Here is a 19,183-nt window from a genome sequence, read left to right as displayed (position 1 = left end):
CCCACATCAAAGCATGGACATTCAATGGCGATCATTACAAGTCAGTCGTGTACATGGGTTGGGACGGTGCAGGCTTTTCGTCAACGGCGCGAGAGAGTGCGTGAGACGTTGAGTGCTTGATCTAGATCGTCGGGAAATCATATACGATAGAGAGGGGGGGGGGGATGGGTCTCGTGGGCGTCAACGTCACGCTATTGTATTGCTTTTCTTGCTCATGTAAGTGCGGAGATGACGCCGCGGAGTACGTGTGTATGCAAAGCAGGTTGACGCGAAAGCGTGTACGATGGGCGTTTTGTAGAGATGAAGAAGGATGACCCGGGGGTTTGGGACGGATATGCATAGAAGGAGAAGCATGGGTGTCTAATTTGGACCTTACCGCCGGACGTGTTGCCGGATTGATGGATTCTTGCGAGTTTCAAATTGGACGGGGGGGCTGAGAACGGAAGTGCAGTGGGGGGATGCGCATGAGTGATACTCGAGTTATGGACGTCATTTTGATGAATGGCTCAAGTAGTGTTGGGAGATGGAAACTCTTTGTGAATTATAATTTTGGCAACTTGAACTGCCTTGGCTAACGGTGTTTCTAGAGCTGCCCGGCTCGCTTGCGACTTGGAGAGCCGCTTTGCCCGGGACTATTACATGCAGGCCAATATTGTGAGCTATCGTTTGACGGCATGGGTGTGCCTCCGATGACGCTGGCCACCGGGCATTTCGTGCCCACGACTGGGTTTGGAAAGCTGACATCCCGGTCGCATTCTCGAAGGGATTTGTGGGCTTTGCCGAGACCGGGGGATGTTCATGACTTGGAGAGGCGCGGATTCGGAATTTGTCGAGCCGAGCAGCAAGGAAAGACGATGCCAAGGGAGCAAGTTGCGCATACCAAATATTGTCGGATTTAGAGAGGGCGAAGGCAGGATTAAAATATGTAGGGAATCTTGAATGCAGGAACGAGGTGGGTGCGTGCTGAAACACAGATGTAGGGTCCAAAGCCGCAATAACGATGATAAACTCTAAAGCGAGTACCCTGAGGTTGATAGTCTTCGGTATTCATTAGGTCGTTTACCCTTGCGGCCGGGCTCCCTGCAAAATGAGGGGAAATTGGTAACAGTACTCCACCAACGCAAAGGAAAATTTGGAGGTATAGATGCCCAGGAAACCAAGGAATGCAGCCAAGTGACCAAAGTGCAGGCACGAAGAGGTACCATCGCTTTTGCATATGTGAGAAATCAGATTGATATTCCGAAAGAGATTAACAATGGTATTGGTCGTCATTCGTGTCGTAAGTGCTGCAGGCCGTATAAAGATGATATGCAAGTACGAAGAAAGCACCGCAAGGTCGAGAAACGCCGACGCTAATAGTCGCTAATATGTCGGAATGAGCCTCCAGGAAAGCGAAGATGGAACCGTTGCTTGGGAAGAAAAGACGTCTACGACGAGTGGGACTTGTGCCGCCCTTTGTTGCCGGTGGAGTATTCTCCGTCGGGAGACCATTCTTCGGGTTGAAAGTCCGGATTCATGAAATGAGCTGTATTGAAATGGGAACTGCATGTGTTAGGCAGGTGAATGCAAGGGAGCGCGAGCCGAGACTTACTTGCGGAATATCGATGTCTGAAAAGGTTGGACCTGCATGCCATGCCCGAAGCCTGGTTCTAGTTCGTACATGGACGGTCTGAACGGGCCGCCTCTTTCGATGACAAGTGGAGTACTTCGCTCGATGCTGACTGGAGGCGGCGGCGGAGGCGGATGTATGGGTAACGTCACTGGCGGCTGGTCGAGATGGATGCTGTGATGGCTTGGTGTGTTGTATTGGCTCGCGTGACTCGGGTGACTCGGGATAATAAAGTCTAATTGCGAGCTAACTGCAGGCGCCGGTGGTGGTGCAGATTGATATGGTTGTACAGGCGCAACCTGCGGTTGTGGTGCGGGGCTGGGACTGAAGTCGTACGAAAGCGAAGCCCACTTCTGGCCAAAACCAGTGGGGTACATGCCGGGAATCATTGTCATGACGTCGGCAGAGTCGGAAGCCATGGGGATGAAGTCGTTGAAAGAATTAGCTAGGGCGACCTGGAGCGGTGCCTGAGTTTGAACAGGCTGCTGTGGTGGGGTTCGTGGGACATCTTCAGCCTTGTAAAGGATGTCGTAATGACCACTTTGGAGTGTTAGAGTGCAAGACAGGCGACGGGCAAAACACATGGTGACTTACGGTCTGTAGAGCAGTCTCAGCATGTGTGCGTTTGGAATGGACATTCCTTGATGGTCTGTTGGGTCAGCATAGAAGCTGCGGTTGATCTCCTCGCCAGGTGAGCGGTCGAGGTACCAAACCTCGAGGCCGAAGCCCGCGGGTTTGATCAAAGCCTCAGCAAGGGCAGCGATGCCGATGTTGTCGGCTTCGCATTTGGTAGGCTCGATGTTGTTTGCACAGTAGGCCTTGACATCGCCCATGGGGACAAAGTGCCTGAATTCGTCTGCGTGCGTCTGCACCCAGGCACTGGCAAGGAGCTGCACGGGTCAGCCGAAGTCGCTTGGAACGGGCGTGCATGATGCTTACTTTGACGTAGGTGATGATGGACATGGACTCGTTGAAGTCGTTGAAGGTCTGCAGCAGGATGTCGGGCGCTTGGCCGTCCATTGCTTGCAGCGAGTCGGCGAGCTTACGCATCAGGTCAAAGGCGCCATCTGCGAAGTCGATCCAGAGGTCGCGCGAGTAGCCAATATGGTCGAGCAGGTTGCCCAGCGAGTTGAGTCGGGCTTCTTCATCGCCAAATTTGTTCACGTCGCCCACGCGCAGCAGCGCTTCAAAGTACGTGAAGGCAATTGCTGAGGGAGTGGTCAGTACAAGCGAGCAGGCATTCGGAAAGGGCGATGCGACTCACCCCGCCATCCACAGTGGCCGTCGCCGCGACAGGTGCGGAAGAAGGCATACTTTCCAGGCAGAGCAGCCGTCTTGATCCTGTAGATGGGGTCGGCGTTTTGATATTCAGTCGTGATGGCAGCACTGCTCTGGCGCTCGCCCACTAGTGGGCCCTGGTGACGGTCAGCACTGGTCACGCCCCCCCGGCATAGCAAACTCACCGTGGCCTCGGGCTCGTACTCGCTCGACAGCTTCTGCAGGTGGGCCATGTCCTCGTCGGAGGCCATGTAGGGCTCGGCCATGGCAGAGATGTTGAGGTTGATGTTCTGGTGCGGGTGCGGGTGCTGGTGCTGGCTGCGGCCGTGCTGGTGGTGGTGGTGGCCAGTGTGTTGGTGTTGGTGGTGGTTAAAGCCCGCGGGAGCGAGGACCGGGGCGCGCATGGATAGCGGCCGTGCAAACGACAGCCCTGAGTGGACCATGGTCGGCGTGTAGTGGCTCTGTGCGGGAACTCCATAATGCTGGCCTGCATGCGTGTGGCCGTGACCATGGAAGGCGCCCATCACATTCGGCCTGCTCATCGTCAAAGTGTGTCTGCGTGCAAGCTGTCGCGGCGTCGATATCGGTGTGTGTCTGGCAAACAGCGTTGTCGTCGATCAGAAGAGGTGTCTCTGCGTGCGATGATGCTCTCCCTTTCCCCCACCAGTGTGTGCGCTCCACTCTCTGTGTACTGGGTGACGGTCAGCAGCGTGACGGGATGCGCTCGATGGCAATTGGATGGTCGATTCCACAACAGATTCGGCAGCGCGATGTGTCTTCTCAGCAGCAATTCGTCCACGAGCTGCTGGGCCGAGGGCACGTCTGGCTTTAGTAGGTACGGGCTGCCGTGGCGGTGGGCTGGACGCTGTGTCGTTGCTGTGATACCCAATGATCCCCAGGGGCACGCCAATATATGGGAGAGACAGGCGTGATCTTCGAGGCGTGCCAGTCGACTTCACTCGGCTGCCAGGCACCAAAGCACTCGGCAACACATTCGTCCTGGCGGTTTGAAACGGCGACTCGCTGTTGCACCGAGAGCCTGGAAGACGGGGCGGGCACAGTATCGATCTCGTCAGTGCGAAGCCGCCTCATGCACATGGAGCAATGGGGCTGTTCAAGTGAAACCGGAGGGAGGAGAGGGCGAGGCGTGACGGTGCTACAAGAAGGGAGCACTTCCTGTCCCCAAGGGCGGACACAATCAGCGCCTACCGGGGCCTTCGAGCAAAAGAAAAGCACCCATGGCTGCTGCCCATGGGCGAAGGCAATGCCAGCATCCCCCAAGCCCTGCTGGTAACCCCCCTCCGATCGTACAATGGAGCGGAGATCTGTTACCGCTTCTTCATCTGATCATGACTAGCAGCTTCATGGGCTCAGGTTCGGCCAATGTACCCTCCACTGACTCTCCCTCATCACCTTCATATGAGAGCACGGATCAACCGTAAACACGGGACGTCTCTCATCACGAGCGCCGACCAGGAAATTGTCAGCAACTGCTACCGGAACAATTGCGGAGCCCAGAGGCTGGTGTTGCATGCAGAGGGCAGCAAGTCTTCAGCAAACGCTGTGCTACATGATGGAATGCAGTCGACACAGCATCATAAGATGCCTGACCCATGTCGAAAAAGCGATTCTTTGCCCCTCTTACCATAGGCCCAAGCTTGGCCACTCTCGCGTTTGAGCGCTGCTGTCACAGCGGCCGCCTGCATATCATGATTCGTTCGCATCGTCGTGGCGCTTGAAAAAGAACTACCGACCCGGCGATAATATCACAGTTACCGTCCCCACGCCCTAAGCGAGCCAGCATCCTTACCAGAACGGGGCCTGGGTAGCTGCCCTGTCATTTGCTAATGGTTCGCTAGACGCTCGCATCCTTCGACGGTGCCGCTTCCCCGGACCACATCTGTGACAAGAAGAAAGAACATCTGCATTTGCAGACACCGTCGTAAGTGAGCCATGTCAATCTGCTTCTGCGTAACCTCGCTGGTCAGTGCTTCTATGGTAAGCATCACAATAATGGGCTGCACCATGGCTGCAGAGACCCGCAATAACCGTGCAACCGGGATTCTTGGCTGGTTGCAACGAGAGAACGAGGCCATGTTACATACAGGATCTGCTGCTGACCCTCGGTCGTAGAGGCGCATACGTGTGTACCCGAACAAATCCGCCGCCCGGATGCTGTTGAGACGCCATTTCGAGAACCTACTGCTCATGTGGAAGCAAGTCTTGCCTTGTGCTACTTGCTAGACCAACCCCAGCGCCCGTCCTGAGGAGCCTGTCTCACTCTTCAGGTGCGATGAAGCCTCGGTGACGGTAATGTGTAACTTGCTCGTCCCGTGGCCCTCTCCCGTATTCCTGGTCATTGGTCGTCTTGTGTTGCCTTCCATCCTAACCTGCAAGTCATACTTTGCTTGACACGCCCGGCAGGCGTCCGGAGCCGGAGTGACCCTTGCCTTTCTGTCTACCGCCAGGTTTGTTGCTACCTCCCATAGGGCCTTGACCCCAAGCCATGCCGGGACCGCCAGGCGTGAACTGAGAGCCGCTCTCGTCTGACTTGAAGCCCTCTCCATCGTTCAACACCGACTTCCACAGAGATCCAATGGCGGCGCTCCACTCTTGCATCGCCTGCACCCGATCCATGTCGGTACTACTCTCGATCTCCACCGTTCCATTCTGTTGGTTGATCTTGCCGCGCAACCGCTTATCGACGATCAAGAAGCCCACAATTTCCTGAACCTCGGGGAGGGATATCTTCAACTGCTTGGAAATGAAAGCCAAGGTGAAGCGAGTGTATGGTGCAACGAGTTTGACGACAGCCTTGGTGCGCACGTTCCGGGTTACTTCGTCGATATTCTCGGCGATGAACGGATCTTGTAGCAGGTCCTTATTGTCCTGCAGAATCTTCTCGTACTCGTGAATGTCTTCACGCTGATAGGCGTTGACAAGGTTGGTCATGGTGGAGATGCGCGGATCATTCTGGTAGGGCTTGGTCTCCTGAGAATCGAATGGGTTGATATCGGAACCCGACAGCATGGTTGAGAGCACTAGATACTTCAGGACCTGGATTCGCTGCAGCGAGCCAGCCTCGTCGTAATTCTTGAAGCTCTCGAAGAAGTCACTTTGCGCCCCTTTCCAGTTCTCTGTTACAGATTAGCAGTGAACCGCTGTCTCGGGATCTCATGCTTGCCTTCGCTCATGTGCATCTTGCCGCCACATTCTCGGATGATACCCATGATCTTGGGATGTGGAACAGCTGACTTCACCTTAAGCGCTCGCTGGTATAGTGCCTGTCGTTTCGTCAGCCGTCATATGCACATGGCAAAAAAGGGCAATAAACCCTACCTTTAAGCGCTTGTTGTTCCGCTGGTCTGCATACATAAGAATCTCCAAGGAGTAGACTTCGAGCGAATATGTGCCTTTGCTCGGGTCATCCGTTCCGTCCTCTCGCTGGCAGGCCTTATGCAGCTCGCGGAGCTTGTCTGTCAGCTGGCGGTAGTCCTTGCGGTCCAGCCACAGCCTTGCCAGCTTGATGTTGGTCTTCAGCCAAAGTCGCTCATTATTCGTGCTCTGGAAAATGTCCAGGGTCAAGGCGTAAAACTTCTCCATGCATCGATATGCGTCCGCGTCCTCTGCCGCCTTCTCGATAAAGTCAAGCATATTGTTGATTGACTTCTCTGAGTAGTTACGCGTCACTGCAGACTTGACGTAGGTGAGTAGCTCTTTGTAGTGCTCGACTGCCTGTTGCTAGGTTAGTAATCAAGCCTTGTATTTTGAATATGCTGTGCATACCTGGTCGTACCGCGCGAGCTTGAACTCAAGCTTGATTGCTTGCTTCAAGCCTTTGAAGCCCCTACTAGCGGTCAGAAAACGCCGGGTGTAAGCTTCATGTAGTTTCATACCAATCGGACTTCTCTTCTTCAAGCGCGGGTATACCAAGAAACTCGTCGATCGCTGATTCGGGGTCGTCGGCCTTGACTTGCTTCGCGTTGTAATACTTGTTCTCGATGTCGACATCACCGCTCTGCTCTTCGTCCTCGTCTTCATACTCGAAGTCGTACCTATTCTTTGTCAGCGTAGGCTTAGAAAAAGTGCGCCGCATACTCACTCCTCCTCTCCAGAGTCTTGCATAAAGTCGTCGTCGTCAGACATGTTTGTGGCGTTGGGTAGGTAGAATTGACAGGTGTAGAGGTTCTACAGTCGAGAAGAAGCCTTGTGATTGCAAACGTGAGGCGGCTGGGTTGAGTGATGATGTGATCGCGCAGGTTGTTGTGCCTAGGTAGGCAGAAGTGTAACTTCTGGATCAAGCATGGGAGGCTGCGGACATGCCCCGCGAAAGGTCGAGTGGAGCGCTGACGCTAGTGCTAGCGCTGGGTCGCACCTCGTGAAAACGACGTTGATAAAATAAAGACCTGATTTCACGCACTGATAGCTTGAAGACACCCTGGAGACGCTGAGGATGTTCTTGCATGTTGGAGAAACACCTGATGCTGTGCATACAATGCAAGTCCATGTCGCTTTACTTGCAGAGAACAATCACATTCCCTGTCAATTTCCTCACTTGCTTCAACACTCACAACGGCAAGAAGCCAATATGGTAGTATTGCGAAAGAATGCAGCACTTTCTCCAAGAAAAAACATACGAGCAACATACAGCAACAAACCTGTAATTCCAACACAACGACCACGGCTACTGGGCGGCTCCGGATGATAGCCAGAGATCAGCCGAAGCAAATGGAAGCATGCATCGAAGGGCCACATGCCCTGCTATATTGCATGGATACCGTCTCGCTCTCCGGCCGGCTTTCGAATCCTTGGTATGGTTCGTCGATCGGTCCAGTGCCATAGGTACAGTAGTGTCTTTGCCAGCAGCTTAATGAACCACGTCTCGCACATTCGTGGAATATTTTCATTATCGCCCACGACTCCAACGACCTCATAGGTACACGTATCGTGCACTTGTGCTATTGGCAAGCAACCACGGCGCGTCGGCTTCCTGAATAGGCGGAGAGTCTCTAAGGCTCGTGGAGCTGTGCTACGCTAGTTTTGACCTAGTGTTTAGCCCGACCGGCTTCGAACTGCGCATCACACATCCACAGCCCGGCTTCTGGAACACCTTTATACCTTACTTATCCTTCTCTATCACCTCCGGACTCGAGCTCCTTTGCCTGTACGACCCTCGCTTTTTGGACCGACATCTGTATAGACCCGGCCTGCAGTTGACGCCCCTTGCATCGCAGACGCGCCTGCGCACTCCTCCAGCCGACGGGACGAATCGCACGCCGAGCCACCCCCTCTCGCCATCACGATGCCTATGTGTGGTGGAACCAAGTCCGTACAGCGCAAGCTAGTGCTCCTGTATGTCGAGTCCTTTGCGGAAACGTCGCGACCCAGTTGCGACGCTGGCATGCTGCGACAGATAGCTAACAGGCACGCAGTGGTGACGGTGCAAGCGGAAAGACTTCACTGCTGAATGTCTTCACAAGAGGGTATGTCGGGAAACAACATTCATATCAAAGACTAACGGTGCTAACACTGCGGCAGATACTTCCCGACAGTATAGTAAGTGACGTGCGCCATCTACGCATGCGCCTGACTGACCATAGTCCGCAACAGTGAGCCAACAGTCTTCGGTAGGCGCATTGGAAACGATCCACTCGAGAACTTATGCTAACATGCCTGCGCAGAGAACTACGTCCACGGTTTGTTGCGCCGTCTCTGCATACACGAAACACACATTGACGTCAAGTCGCAGATATCTACATCGACAACACGCACGTCGAACTCAGCCTTTGGGACACGGCCGGACAGGAAGAATTCGACCGATTGCGATCACTCAGCTACGATGACACGCACGCCATCATGCTCTGCTTCTCAGTAGACTCTCCAGACTCGCTTGAGAACGTGGAGACGAAATGGGTTGGCGAGATCGCAGAGAACTGTCCAGGCGTCAAGCTCGTCCTCGTCGCGCTGAAGTGTGATCTACGAAAAAAAGACGACGATGATGCGGAGAACAATGAGCCTGAGAAGCCCTGTATCGACTACGAAGAGGGCCTTCGGATCGCAGAGAAGATCAAGGCCCTCCGATACCTGGGTATGACTATGTTACTGCCTTTTGCCCTATACTAGCTAACAGAATCCCAGAATGCTCTGCCATGAAAAACCGCGGCGTCAACGAGGCTTTTACCGAAGCCGCCCGCGTCGCGCTACAAGTTAAGACAAGCAAGGACAAGAGTGGTGGCTGTACTATTCTTTGAGCGCTGTACTTGCCTTTGTTCTGTTTTCTGGATATATCATACCTCGCGCCCATTACGTCAATATCCTGAACGACCGCCACCACCTCCTGTCTGCGCTTTTTGCATACTTCCCGCCACACGAAAGCCCCCTTATTCCCCATTTACATTCGAGTTCAAGCCGGCCATGTAAGGTGACCAACGGTGCTGTACGGCTGACTCTATTCGTCTCGACACAGAGATGGAGACCGTCGTCAAAATGCTCTCGGATACACCACCCATTGGAAGAAACGGAGTCTACTTCATACTTGTAGAAAGAGTCACCTCATCGCTTGCTGATATATAGTGTCATCTCCAACCTCGCAATGTTGTCTTCTGCTGGAGGATATTTGTTTACCTAGATCATTGCCCTGGACTACTTTTTTGTTATTCGACTCGACGCTTTCATGTACATGCAATAGCTTTGGCTTACTTTTTTTTCTTTCCTTCGGGATTTTAGTGGTGCAAAACGCGTTGCACGCCGGTTGTGGTAAAGGGTTCGCTGTCCCGAGTTAGCTCGAGCAGGACACCAGGCGATGCTCATGCTTACATAGTTGCTTACTACTATTATCACCAGCGTTCTCACCAGGCGTACATGGTCCACTAGTCTCATAATGTATAATTCGCATGCCTTCCGGTAGACGACACGCTGCGCTCACGCGTAAACACTACTATACATGAGTGTATTGAGTGCATTACTGCAGCTGACTTAAGGTGGCCTATATGCCACGATAACGCCTAGATACCAGGCTGGACATCTTATCATTTTTGAGTAAGCATGCTTTAGGATGAAATTCTTCGACAGTGAAGCTTCTCTTTGAGTAGCCTAGACGGCGGTATACTTGGCCTCGAAACCTTAGTCAACTTGCCCGGGTGTTTCCTATCGTTTTGTCTTCTCAGCAGCGGCAAACTTGCAGTGCTGCATGCCGACCTTGCACATCCAATCCCGTGTCTCGCTCGCTGGGCCCAGACACGGGCAGCTTGTCATGTTGGCGCACAAAAGAACCCCACCCTGAAATGATTGGTGTCGTCTCTGCAGCTCACCGCGCCACAACAAAGCCAGCGGTCACGGGCGATGCGGCGTACACGCCCTTGGTCGATCAGGCCGCGCTGACGGTCGCGCCTCCATAATTCCTTCACACTCGAAGACGATCGCGCAAACAATGCGATGCCTGAGATAACCTTCGTATTTGGTCCAGACGGATCATTTTTCTTTGATTGTCCAAAAACATGGAAATGTAGGATATCTCCAATTTCGCGCAGGAGTAGAGCTGACGGCGCATACAAGTTCACGGCATTCCACAGTCGCTTCGGCAGTTGTTCAATAGTTCCATGTCAGCAAACTGGAGGATTGCGCAACCATATTGTGTAGCCCTTGCGCCAGCGCCAAAGAGTTTCAAACTCGCGGACCCGTTATGGTACGCTGGATGCAAGACATTGAGCGGTGAAGATAAACTCTGTAAGTTGCATCAGGCAGATTCGTTCAACGCCTTGCTCCACAAGATCTGGGTTGCGCTACGATACGCCAATCAGTATGATGAAAATCACCAGTCATACTGATACGTTGTAGTCTACACTGAGAAGTCTTTTGAAACGACATATCCGGATCTTGTTCGATGGATGAAAGGCCTTTCGAATGCTCCACGTTCTTGCTTCGTTACCTTTGGTCAGAATCTCAGCTACTTCGCATGCGCTGCCGATCAAGGGTCCATATGGGGCGGTATACCATCAGAACTTGAGGACACCGTGCGAAAGGTAGTTGATATGCCCACGTTCGTATGTTTGGGAAAACATAATGCTTGGCTGGTCTTGTACCCAAACGGGTACATCGCCTGGAAATTCCATGGCCACTACAGTGCGTTGCATACGATTCTGAATAATACAGCACCACAATCGATAGCAGTAAGTCTAATTATGCCAGTGACAATACGTTGCTGATCAATGAACAGTACGTCGCTCTTTCGCCTTACAACAAAGAGCATTACTTCATAGCCTTTAAGGATAGATCGATCAAGTACAACTTCAAAGGCGCGCCCAAAGAATGGATGGTTCTAATGACGGAGGTTTTCAAATCATGGGCTACGGAACCTATGCCATCTCAACCACCGCCACTTACCCAACCGAACTATCAAGCTCCACCAAGATACTACCCGGAGCAGCAGTACCCACAAGGACAGGCGTGGCAGCAACCACAACCATATCACCAACAAGTCCAAGTGGCGTACAACCAAAACTCTCCAGCACAATATCCAGCACATCTCGCAGGATACCATAATGTATCAGGCATGCCGTCACCCGCGCCATCCTACCACAGTCCAGTACCACAACACGCAATGCCCTCCCCAGCGCCATCTTACCACAGTCCCGTGCCGCAGCACATGGTTCCCAATTCACCACAATGGTCCGGGCCACCACAGCCCCCTCCAGTCGAGCTGCCAGCAAGTCTACCAGTAGAATTACCAGCAGAGTTGCCCGGAGATTTCTCACCAGCTGGCCCGGCATCTGTACCCTCCCAAAAAACCTCTACGGAAGTGAGTCGCTCATCCATGGCATTACTGGCTCGCGATCTCTGGGGCGCTGACGACAAATTAGAAAAAGAGAAAGTCGCTGTTTAAACTGTTTTGAGGCAAAGATGGGGAGGGAAATTGAGCTGTTTGTCTTGTATTTGGATTTTGATACCCTAATGTGATTCATTCTGCATGTCCATTTCGTTGGCAGTTTGATTTCCGATGCTGGAGAATGCGTATCGATATCGATGCTGTCTTTGTTCAGCTGGGCGTTCGCGAGCATCCTCACGGTTGGAGATCATGGGATATGTCAAAAGTTCCTATCGAAATTCATCATGAAGGAAGTACATGTCGAACTTCGACATGTATTAAGTTAAAAAAAAAAACACTCTTCAGAACGACGACAACAAGTTCGTGGTACTCGGAGATCGCCAAAAGTACCTGCCTTAATTGGTCCCTGGTCTGTCGATCAAGGCGGAGCAGAGCGCAAGCCCACATCCTACGAAGTAAGCCTGGCGCATTCGAAGAAACAGTCTGTCTCTACACGTTTCTAAAGTAGAGGACCCTGGAGATATTCGCAGAATTGGGTTCGTTCCACCATACAACAAAAAAGCTGCACATCCCTTCAGGATGCACTATCGCATCCATTTCACATATACCCCAGAGCCCTGAGTGTCCCGTCGGACGTGCACGCTACGGCACGCCGGCGGTATTTCTCGTACCCGGGATACCCAATCTTGCCACTAGTACCAGCATACAAGAAGTGTTGAGCACCCGCAGCTGATTCGCGACCTTCACGATCCGACAACCCGCCACCATGGGAAGAGCTTGGAAATTGGGCGCGCTGCAGGTCTGCCTGCTAGCAAATGCTGCTTCTGCTGTTGAACCTACCGTCAAGGTTCTCAATGGCACGTACGAAGGCACGTACCTGCCGAATTTCCATCAGGATATTTTCCTCGGCATCCCCTACGCGCAAACTACGGGCGGTGAACATCGCTTTCGTCCTCCTCAGGCTCTTAATTCGACTTGGAATGGAACAAGGGAGGCGAAGGTTTACGGGCCGGCGTGTCCTGATCCTGAGTTGAGTGGGGATGAGATTAGCGAAGATTGCCTCAGCATCAACATTGTCCGACCTGCTGGACTTTCTGAAGACGCCTACACCAAGCTACCTGTCTTAGAATGGACTCACGGGGGCTCATATCAGGTGGGCTCCAGTGGTCTATCTAATTACAATTTGAGCTATTTGGTACAGCGGTCGGTCGAAATTGGTAATCCCATCATTGCCACATCGATCAACTACCGCAAAGGGGGCTGGGGGATGTTATACTCCCGCGAAATCCAAGGCACAGGAAATACAAACAATGCCTTGCGTGATATGCGTAAAGGGTTGGCTTGGATTTCTGAGAATATTGGGGCGTTTGGCGGAGACAAGGATTCGGTCACTATCATGGGAGAGTCAGCAGGATCCTTCGCCGTTGGACAATTGCTCATGTCTTACGGTGGAAAGACGGACGGTCTCTTTCATAGAAGTATTCAAGAGTCTGGGAGTGCTGCCACCGCGTGGTACAATGGATCGGACTGGTATCAGCCTATATACGACAACATCGTTAATAAGGCAAATTGCTCGGACTCAGCAGACACTCTCGCATGTCTGCGTACTGTACCATATGAGAACATGCTTCCTCTTCTCGCCGCTCCATCTCAAGGACCAGGCTGGTACCCCGTTGTCGACGGCGACGTTATTCCTGCCTACCCGACCGAACTTCTCAAATCTGGCCGCTTCGCTCATATCCCCCATCTCTACGGCAGCAACAGCGACGAAGGCACCGACAACGCACCCGCCGGCGGTGCAATCAACAACGACACCCAACTCTTCGACTACCTCAAACGCGACACCGGCTTCGGCTTCCCCGACGCCGTCATCCGCAAAATCATGGACCTCTACCCGGACGACCCTACAAAGGGAATCCCCCTGAACACTGGCACCGAAAGATTCGCCGAACAAGGCTACCAGTACAAACGCGTCGCAGCAATTGTCGGCGACGTTTTCTACCACGCTACCCGCCTCGCCGACGCCCGCGAGTATGCGAAGTACTCGCCAACATACATCTACCGCTTCAACACCCGACCGTGGCAAAACAACCCCATTGCCACCGAGGGCGGAATGGCCCCGGCATACAAAGGCGTCAGCCACTTCAGCGAAGTGGCGTTCGTCTTTGCGAACCCGGCTTTCTATGGGCCGTGGCCAGAGTACAAGGCCCTAAGTGATGAACTGAGCGCCCGCTGGATCAACTTCATTGCTGGAGGCGCGCCGGATGCGATTGGTGCGGCGAAGTGGCCTGTGTATAATTCGAGCGCGCATGGAGTGGATTTGGTGTTGCAGGCGAGTGGGCGCGGGCAGAATGGGAGTTATGTTGAGGAGGATACATGGAGACTGGAGGGGAGGGAGTATTTGGCTGAGTGGGCGAGGCGGAGACATGTGTAGATGGTAATGATGGTGTTGGAATATGTAGATATTGATGATGGCATTGTGCTAGTAATTATTGATGGACATGTTGTATACTGGATTTATGTTCCAGCTGTCAATCGATCATGCGCCTCGAATGTTCAGATGAGAAACTGTCCTCGAAAGGTGGTACAACAGCATGTAACAGCTCAGTTCTTGTATGTCGAGTCAACAGCATAGCCATGGGTGAGGCTGGGTAGCTTCAAGGCAATTTCGGAACCTCAGGAAGTGTACCTCAAACTTTGAATATATCCAGGGAAGCAAAGCTATAATGTTCGTCCTCAACAAGTACTGAAATTTCAAACCGTGGGCGCACAACTTATGATAGCTTGAGCGCCAGTCAGTATAGTATAAGTCGAAGAGATGTACATCTACAACAATGCTTCAACCTTCCTCTGAAATTTTGGGCTCTTTAACACGAAGCTCTTCCTCTTCATATACCTCATGTACCATTGCTGTTGGAAACTTTGTACGCAATTGTGCAGCCATATATCGGATTCCCCAGTCTTCCGCAGGTCTGTGACCCACGCAAACAACCGTCATACCCAGTGCTTTCGCAGCTTCCATGCCATTCACACGCGGTTGTCCAGTAAGGTAGAGTATATGCTTTCCAGGCGCCTCGTCATTAGCCATCGCCCACCCATGCTGCAAAGCGACCTCTAGGACACGCTTCACCTCATGATCGTTGAATGCGTTCATGACCGCCACGGCACGTATTTCGTCTGATAGTCCATCGAAGGCAAGCTCCGCTTCACCAAATTCTTCCTTTATACGATGTACGAGCAAATCACGAGCCATAGAAATCGGGCCTACGAGACCAATGTTCTCCTCTCTGGATCGCCTTTATATCCCTGAATACACACACTATCGTCCACGTTTATTTGTAGTCGCGCGGCAAGCGAAGGATTCCAGCCCGTCGTGAGAACCTCGTCGAAGGAATTGTGACTCGAGAGAACTAACGTTCCTCTGCGCACGCTTCTGCGATCGAGCGTGAACGGTCGGTGGAGGAAGCAGAGGGTTCGTGGGTCTCGAGTACGCGTTGGCGAAGGGCGCACCGAAGGATCGAGGGTCGCGTTGTCAGGCGTATAGCCTATAAAGGAGTATACGCCAGGCGTGGGAGTAACGCTGAGTACTATCTGGTCGACGACAGCCGTCTCTGAATCGTATCGTGTGTTTCGCGGGACGTGGTACAGTCGTGGGACGTCATTCTCCTTTAGAGGGAGGAGAGTTTCCATGAATCGACTGACTGCCGCATGTGTCGGTTTCTTAGATATCTGCATCGTGGTTATGTATTAGCATCTTCAACGTTAGCTGCAAAGATGTTCAATCTGTCTGGCGTCAAGTACGTCATGGATCCTCATTGACGTCGCGTCTATCGTTGTTTACTCTCGCAAGTTATTGCGGTATAGTGCATTGGTGTACACCTCAGGGCTATGAAACAAGTCATAATACTATCAGGTTGGCGCGACACAGCAAAGAGTGATGATGGGCAACGACATGGCCATGGGATTGACGTTTTGATCTGCGGCTAGGCTCGCCTCGGCTCAGCGCTGATACCTCGCCTTCTCACGTTGCGGAAAAAGCGAGATTTAGCAGCTTCAGAAATTCTATATGCAGAATTATCCTAAGTGTAGATAGCTCTACTTAAGTCTGTCTTAAAGTAAGTTTAAAAGACTTCCTAGAGACGTTTGCAGCTTTTTCTAATCATTTTCTCTTTACTATTAAACTATTGTCGCAGTCTAGCTGGATTAACTATTTCTCACTTCTTCCTCAACTTAAGAGCCCGCCCTTCCTCAGCCCTACAACGCCCTTGTAAAATAGTTTTCATGCGCGATTGATAGGCATACTAATGGTTCTAGGACTGAGGTTCTAAGTTGTTAGAGCATTGACTATCGATGACACTACTGAAGGCGTTGACTAAATCTATTTCCCCGGCCTTCTCCAATCTTCCATCCCGTCTCTTATCATTCGGTCACAATTCCCAAATCATTCGCATTCCCAGCCTCTTTCAAGGGCACAAGTTTTCTAGCCTCAACATGGCTGTCGCAGGCCCCATACCCACCATTGTTGGTGCTCTGAAATGCCAAAAAGACTCATATCTGCAGACTTTCGAAACTGAGGTGGTTTCTTGCAGTGAGTATACTGCGCCGGAAGCACCGAACGCAGGCAAATCAAAGACGAAGAAATCCACCGACCCAAGCAAGTTTGAACAAACAGGAAGCTCGAAGACGTGGCTCGTCGAACTAGCAGATTCGGTTCTGTTTCCCGAGGGCGGCGGCCAACCTACGGATCATGGATCTATCATACCTTTGAACGAAGATAAGGCAGATCCTATTGCCATCACAAGTATTCAACGCCATGGTCTGCAATGCATACACTTCTCGCCTGCGCCTCTTGCGCCGGGCACGAAAGTGAAGCAGACCGTAGATTTCACTAGACGCTGGGACCACATGCAACAACATACCGGGCAACACCTTCTCTCAGCTGTTATGGACAGCTTAGACCTTCCAACACTCGGTTGGAACATGGGCGCCGCAGGTGAAATGAACTACATCGAATTGCCGCGAAAGCCATCAGACGAAGAGATTCGGAGCATACAGAACAAATGCAACGAGTTGATCAGAGGCAACATGTCAATCACAGTCGAAACGCCAGAAGGCAAGGGCAGCGATAGTCTGCCGTTAGACTACGATAGAGAAAAGGGCGTCGTGCGATTCATAAAAATAGGCGATCTCGACTACAATGCTTGTTGCGGCACACATCTGAAGCAGACTTCACACATCGGGGCTATCCTCCTTCACCACACGGCATCTGTGCGAGGCACAAATTGTCGCTTGTACTTTACTGCCGGTGATCGCGCAATTAACATGGCGACCGAGTCAATCAACGGCCTGCGCTCAATCGCCGTGTCGCTCTCAACGAGCGCTGCACCAGCAGATGTTTCATCCGCTGTGCAAAGACTAGGCGATCAGGTATCTGAAGCAAGGAAGCGAGAGAAGAGGATGTTGGCCGAGATCGCGAAGTTCGAAGGTGAGCGCATCAAGAAAGAGCTGGGCCAGATTGAATGCGTACTATCATATCGACCCACAGACGGACTGGACTTTATCAATCTGGTGATTTTCGAGATCAAGGAAGCGGTCAAGGAGCGCGTTGTCGTGTTATGCTCAGGTGAAGTCAAAACAGCTGGCTCACTTGTTGTTCTAGGAAAACCTGAATTGGTGGAGAGCATGGCGGCCAAGGTCAAGAATGTAGTGAGTTCAGTCAAGGGCGGCGGCAAAGGCGAAAAGTGGCAAGGGAAGGTCACAGAGTGGCAGAAGGGTGAAATAGAGGCGCTGAAGAAAGCGATAGAAGAGGTTTGATCGATGATCTATGGCAATATATACAGATGAAAGAAGATAAAACTGTGTGCTAGATTCGCAACACGAGCATAACGATGAAGAAAAATGAAGAAGGGGTATTGAGCGATCGTCCCTGACTCCTACCAGGCCTTAATCAAAAATACCTAAGCGAATGTGAAGTATGTACGTAGAATCGAACACAAAGTGCAAGCAAAAGGGAAGTATAGAAATTCAGGAAGCAAGAATGCCGGACGGCACAAACCAAGGTTTCACACGCTGTAGACCTTGATGGAATTGATTAGCCAGTACGTCTGTGGTGTGTCAGCTTTATGTTCCTAGTTCATACAGGCACTAGACACTCACGTCGTAGAATGACTGCGGCTGCGACGCCACGTACGCATTGCAACTTGGGTTGATCGCAGCACAAGAGGTTGAACCCCATACACCACCAGCCCAGTCACCACAGAAGGTGATGTCAAAGACCTAAACAGCGTTAGCACAACATCGTCTATACTCAGTACCATGACTTACAATGTTCATGTCCCTAAACCTTCCGTTAAAGTCACATCCACCATTGCCGTAGTTTGCCATGGGGGTGCCCCAGCTATCCGGGTTAGGGTTGCCACTTCGAATATTGCTGGGTACATCGCGGCTTGCGAAGTACCACACCTTTATGCCTGAGCTTGTCCAGAGACTTGCGTAAACGCCGCCGCCGTTTGCGTTGAACGCGGTGCCGTATGACACTGGGCTGTTGGACGAGACGCCACAGCCGTTGAAGCCTCCGCCAGCACCGCAGTCTGCATTCGCAACGCGACTGCCCTGCTCGCCGCCGGGACCGACGTTGGGCGCGCAGCCAGGTGCGGTGTGTAGGGTGACTTGGTTGTACCTAATCGAGGAGTTAGCATGGCGATAGTGCAAGACCTGGTCAACTCATACGTGTTCAGATGGACACCTTCATAGATGTCCAGTTCGCCTTGGTTAGGCCAGTTTGCGCCGACCATCCAGCTGAAGTTTGATTAGAACAAAGTGCATCAGGTAAGATAGTTGTAAATACTATGCTGGCCACGAACCACACGCGCTTCCGGGCGCGTGTGCAATGTCGGCAATGACAAGAGCTCTGTTGTAGGATGTCTTGCTTTGGATTCGGACACTCTTGCGGCCTGAGCCATTGGGGTCGAGATGAGATGATGTATCGACACCCATGTACACTTGACCATTCTGCATCTTGAGAAGTCCGAGGTTCTGCGCATCTTGAGCATTGACATAGTCGACGAAGCCGTCTGTTCAGAGTGCGTCAGTTTGTAAAACCATGTTCGTGCGTGACAGCTACATACGTGTAGGATCAGAGATGTCTTGAACATCAAACTTGCTCAACCAGTTCCCCGCGTCATAATTATCGATGAGACCGTACACCGAAGAAGAGTGTATCTCAGATGTGGCCGAAGGTGTAGATCCATTTGGAAAGAAGCCGGGCCCCGCTGGAAGTGCGGTGGCACAACGCCAAAGCAACGGTAGAGACACTGCAATGGACTTGAAAGACATGGCTTGGAAGTGGTGCATAGAAGTTTGGTTGTATAGTCGTACGAAAACTATAATGGGTGCTCACTTCGTATATTCATATACAAATGCATTTCCATCGTGCGTGCTGCCAAAGCCCCTGGCCAGGAGAGGTCTTGGGT

At 52.1% G+C, this 19,183-nt stretch overlaps 9 protein-coding genes across 9 annotated transcripts; 4 read left to right on the top strand and 5 right to left on the bottom strand.

The window, feature by feature from the left end:
• Nucleotides 1–1,587: 1,587 nt before the first annotated feature.
• SNOG_00978 (hypothetical protein) lies at nt 1,588–3,291 on the bottom strand (the record flags this gene model as incomplete). The annotated part of the gene is made up of 6 exons (XM_001791587.1): nt 1,588–1,684; nt 1,946–2,149; nt 2,204–2,499; nt 2,549–2,817; nt 2,874–3,024; nt 3,073–3,291. 6 exons carry the CDS (start codon nt 3,289–3,291, stop codon nt 1,588–1,590), a joined length of 1,236 nt encoding a protein of 411 aa, XP_001791639.1.
• A 213-nt stretch (nt 3,292–3,504) lies between these two features.
• On the bottom strand, nt 3,505–4,127 carry SNOG_00977 (hypothetical protein; the record flags this gene model as incomplete). Its single annotated transcript, XM_001791586.1, has 2 exons — nt 3,505–3,974; nt 4,097–4,127. 2 exons carry the CDS (start codon nt 4,125–4,127, stop codon nt 3,505–3,507), a joined length of 501 nt encoding a protein of 166 aa, XP_001791638.1.
• Nucleotides 4,128–4,929: 802 nt separating this feature from the next.
• SNOG_00976 (hypothetical protein) lies at nt 4,930–7,033 on the bottom strand (the record flags this gene model as incomplete). Its single annotated transcript, XM_001791585.1, has 6 exons — nt 4,930–6,024; nt 6,072–6,171; nt 6,227–6,622; nt 6,674–6,734; nt 6,784–6,942; nt 6,990–7,033. 6 exons carry the CDS (start codon nt 7,031–7,033, stop codon nt 5,285–5,287), a joined length of 1,500 nt encoding a protein of 499 aa, XP_001791637.1. The 3' UTR covers nt 4,930–5,284.
• A 1,004-nt stretch (nt 7,034–8,037) lies between these two features.
• On the top strand, nt 8,038–9,393 carry SNOG_00974 (hypothetical protein). Its single transcript, XM_001791584.1, has 7 exons — nt 8,038–8,239; nt 8,320–8,370; nt 8,426–8,443; nt 8,498–8,514; nt 8,569–8,583; nt 8,637–8,975; nt 9,026–9,393. The coding sequence occupies exons 1-7, from the start codon at nt 8,190–8,192 to the stop codon at nt 9,136–9,138; spliced, it is 603 nt and encodes a 200-aa protein (XP_001791636.1). The 5' UTR covers nt 8,038–8,189; the 3' UTR covers nt 9,139–9,393.
• Nucleotides 9,394–10,485: 1,092 nt separating this feature from the next.
• SNOG_00972 (hypothetical protein) lies at nt 10,486–11,963 on the top strand (the record flags this gene model as incomplete). Its single annotated transcript, XM_001791583.1, has 3 exons — nt 10,486–10,612; nt 10,724–11,055; nt 11,103–11,963. The coding sequence occupies 3 exons, from the start codon at nt 10,486–10,488 to the stop codon at nt 11,766–11,768; spliced, it is 1,125 nt and encodes a 374-aa protein (XP_001791635.1). The 3' UTR covers nt 11,769–11,963.
• A 514-nt stretch (nt 11,964–12,477) lies between these two features.
• On the top strand, nt 12,478–14,145 carry SNOG_00971 (hypothetical protein; the record flags this gene model as incomplete). Its single annotated transcript, XM_001791582.1, has 1 exon — nt 12,478–14,145. The coding sequence occupies one exon, from the start codon at nt 12,478–12,480 to the stop codon at nt 14,143–14,145; it is 1,668 nt and encodes a 555-aa protein (XP_001791634.1).
• Nucleotides 14,146–14,550: 405 nt separating this feature from the next.
• Nucleotides 14,551–15,446, bottom strand: SNOG_00970 (hypothetical protein; the record flags this gene model as incomplete). Its single annotated transcript, XM_001791581.1, has 2 exons — nt 14,551–14,931; nt 15,030–15,446. 2 exons carry the CDS (start codon nt 15,444–15,446, stop codon nt 14,551–14,553), a joined length of 798 nt encoding a protein of 265 aa, XP_001791633.1.
• Nucleotides 15,447–16,202: 756 nt separating this feature from the next.
• Nucleotides 16,203–17,525, top strand: SNOG_00969 (hypothetical protein; the record flags this gene model as incomplete). Its single annotated transcript, XM_001791580.1, has 1 exon — nt 16,203–17,525. The coding sequence occupies one exon, from the start codon at nt 16,203–16,205 to the stop codon at nt 17,523–17,525; it is 1,323 nt and encodes a 440-aa protein (XP_001791632.1).
• Nucleotides 17,526–17,855: 330 nt separating this feature from the next.
• On the bottom strand, nt 17,856–19,046 carry SNOG_00968 (hypothetical protein; the record flags this gene model as incomplete). The annotated part of the gene is made up of 5 exons (XM_001791579.1): nt 17,856–17,987; nt 18,036–18,390; nt 18,441–18,509; nt 18,580–18,784; nt 18,839–19,046. The coding sequence occupies 5 exons, from the start codon at nt 19,044–19,046 to the stop codon at nt 17,856–17,858; spliced, it is 969 nt and encodes a 322-aa protein (XP_001791631.1).
• Nucleotides 19,047–19,183: the final 137 nt, after the last annotated feature.

The sequence above is a fragment of the Parastagonospora nodorum genome (assembly GCF_000146915.1).
Source record: "Parastagonospora nodorum SN15 chromosome Unknown scaffold_1, whole genome shotgun sequence".
In the NCBI taxonomy this organism is placed as follows: domain Eukaryota; kingdom Fungi; phylum Ascomycota; class Dothideomycetes; order Pleosporales; family Phaeosphaeriaceae; genus Parastagonospora; species Parastagonospora nodorum.
The sequence above is the reverse complement of the archived record's forward strand: the minus strand, read 5'-3'. Positions and strand labels throughout refer to the sequence as shown.

Excerpts from the sequence above, each read along its gene's own strand:
- SNOG_00974 (XM_001791584.1), top strand. The coding sequence starts at position 8,190 with ATGCCTATGTGTGGTGGAACCAAGTCCGTACAGCGCAAGCTAGTGCTC. Across the intron at positions 8,240-8,319 it reads CAGCGCAAGCTAGTGCTCCT|TGGTGACGGTGCAAGCGGAA; the intron begins GTATGTCGAGTC and ends ACAGGCACGCAG. Across the intron at positions 8,976-9,025 it reads CAAGGCCCTCCGATACCTGG|AATGCTCTGCCATGAAAAAC; the intron begins GTATGACTATGT and ends ACAGAATCCCAG.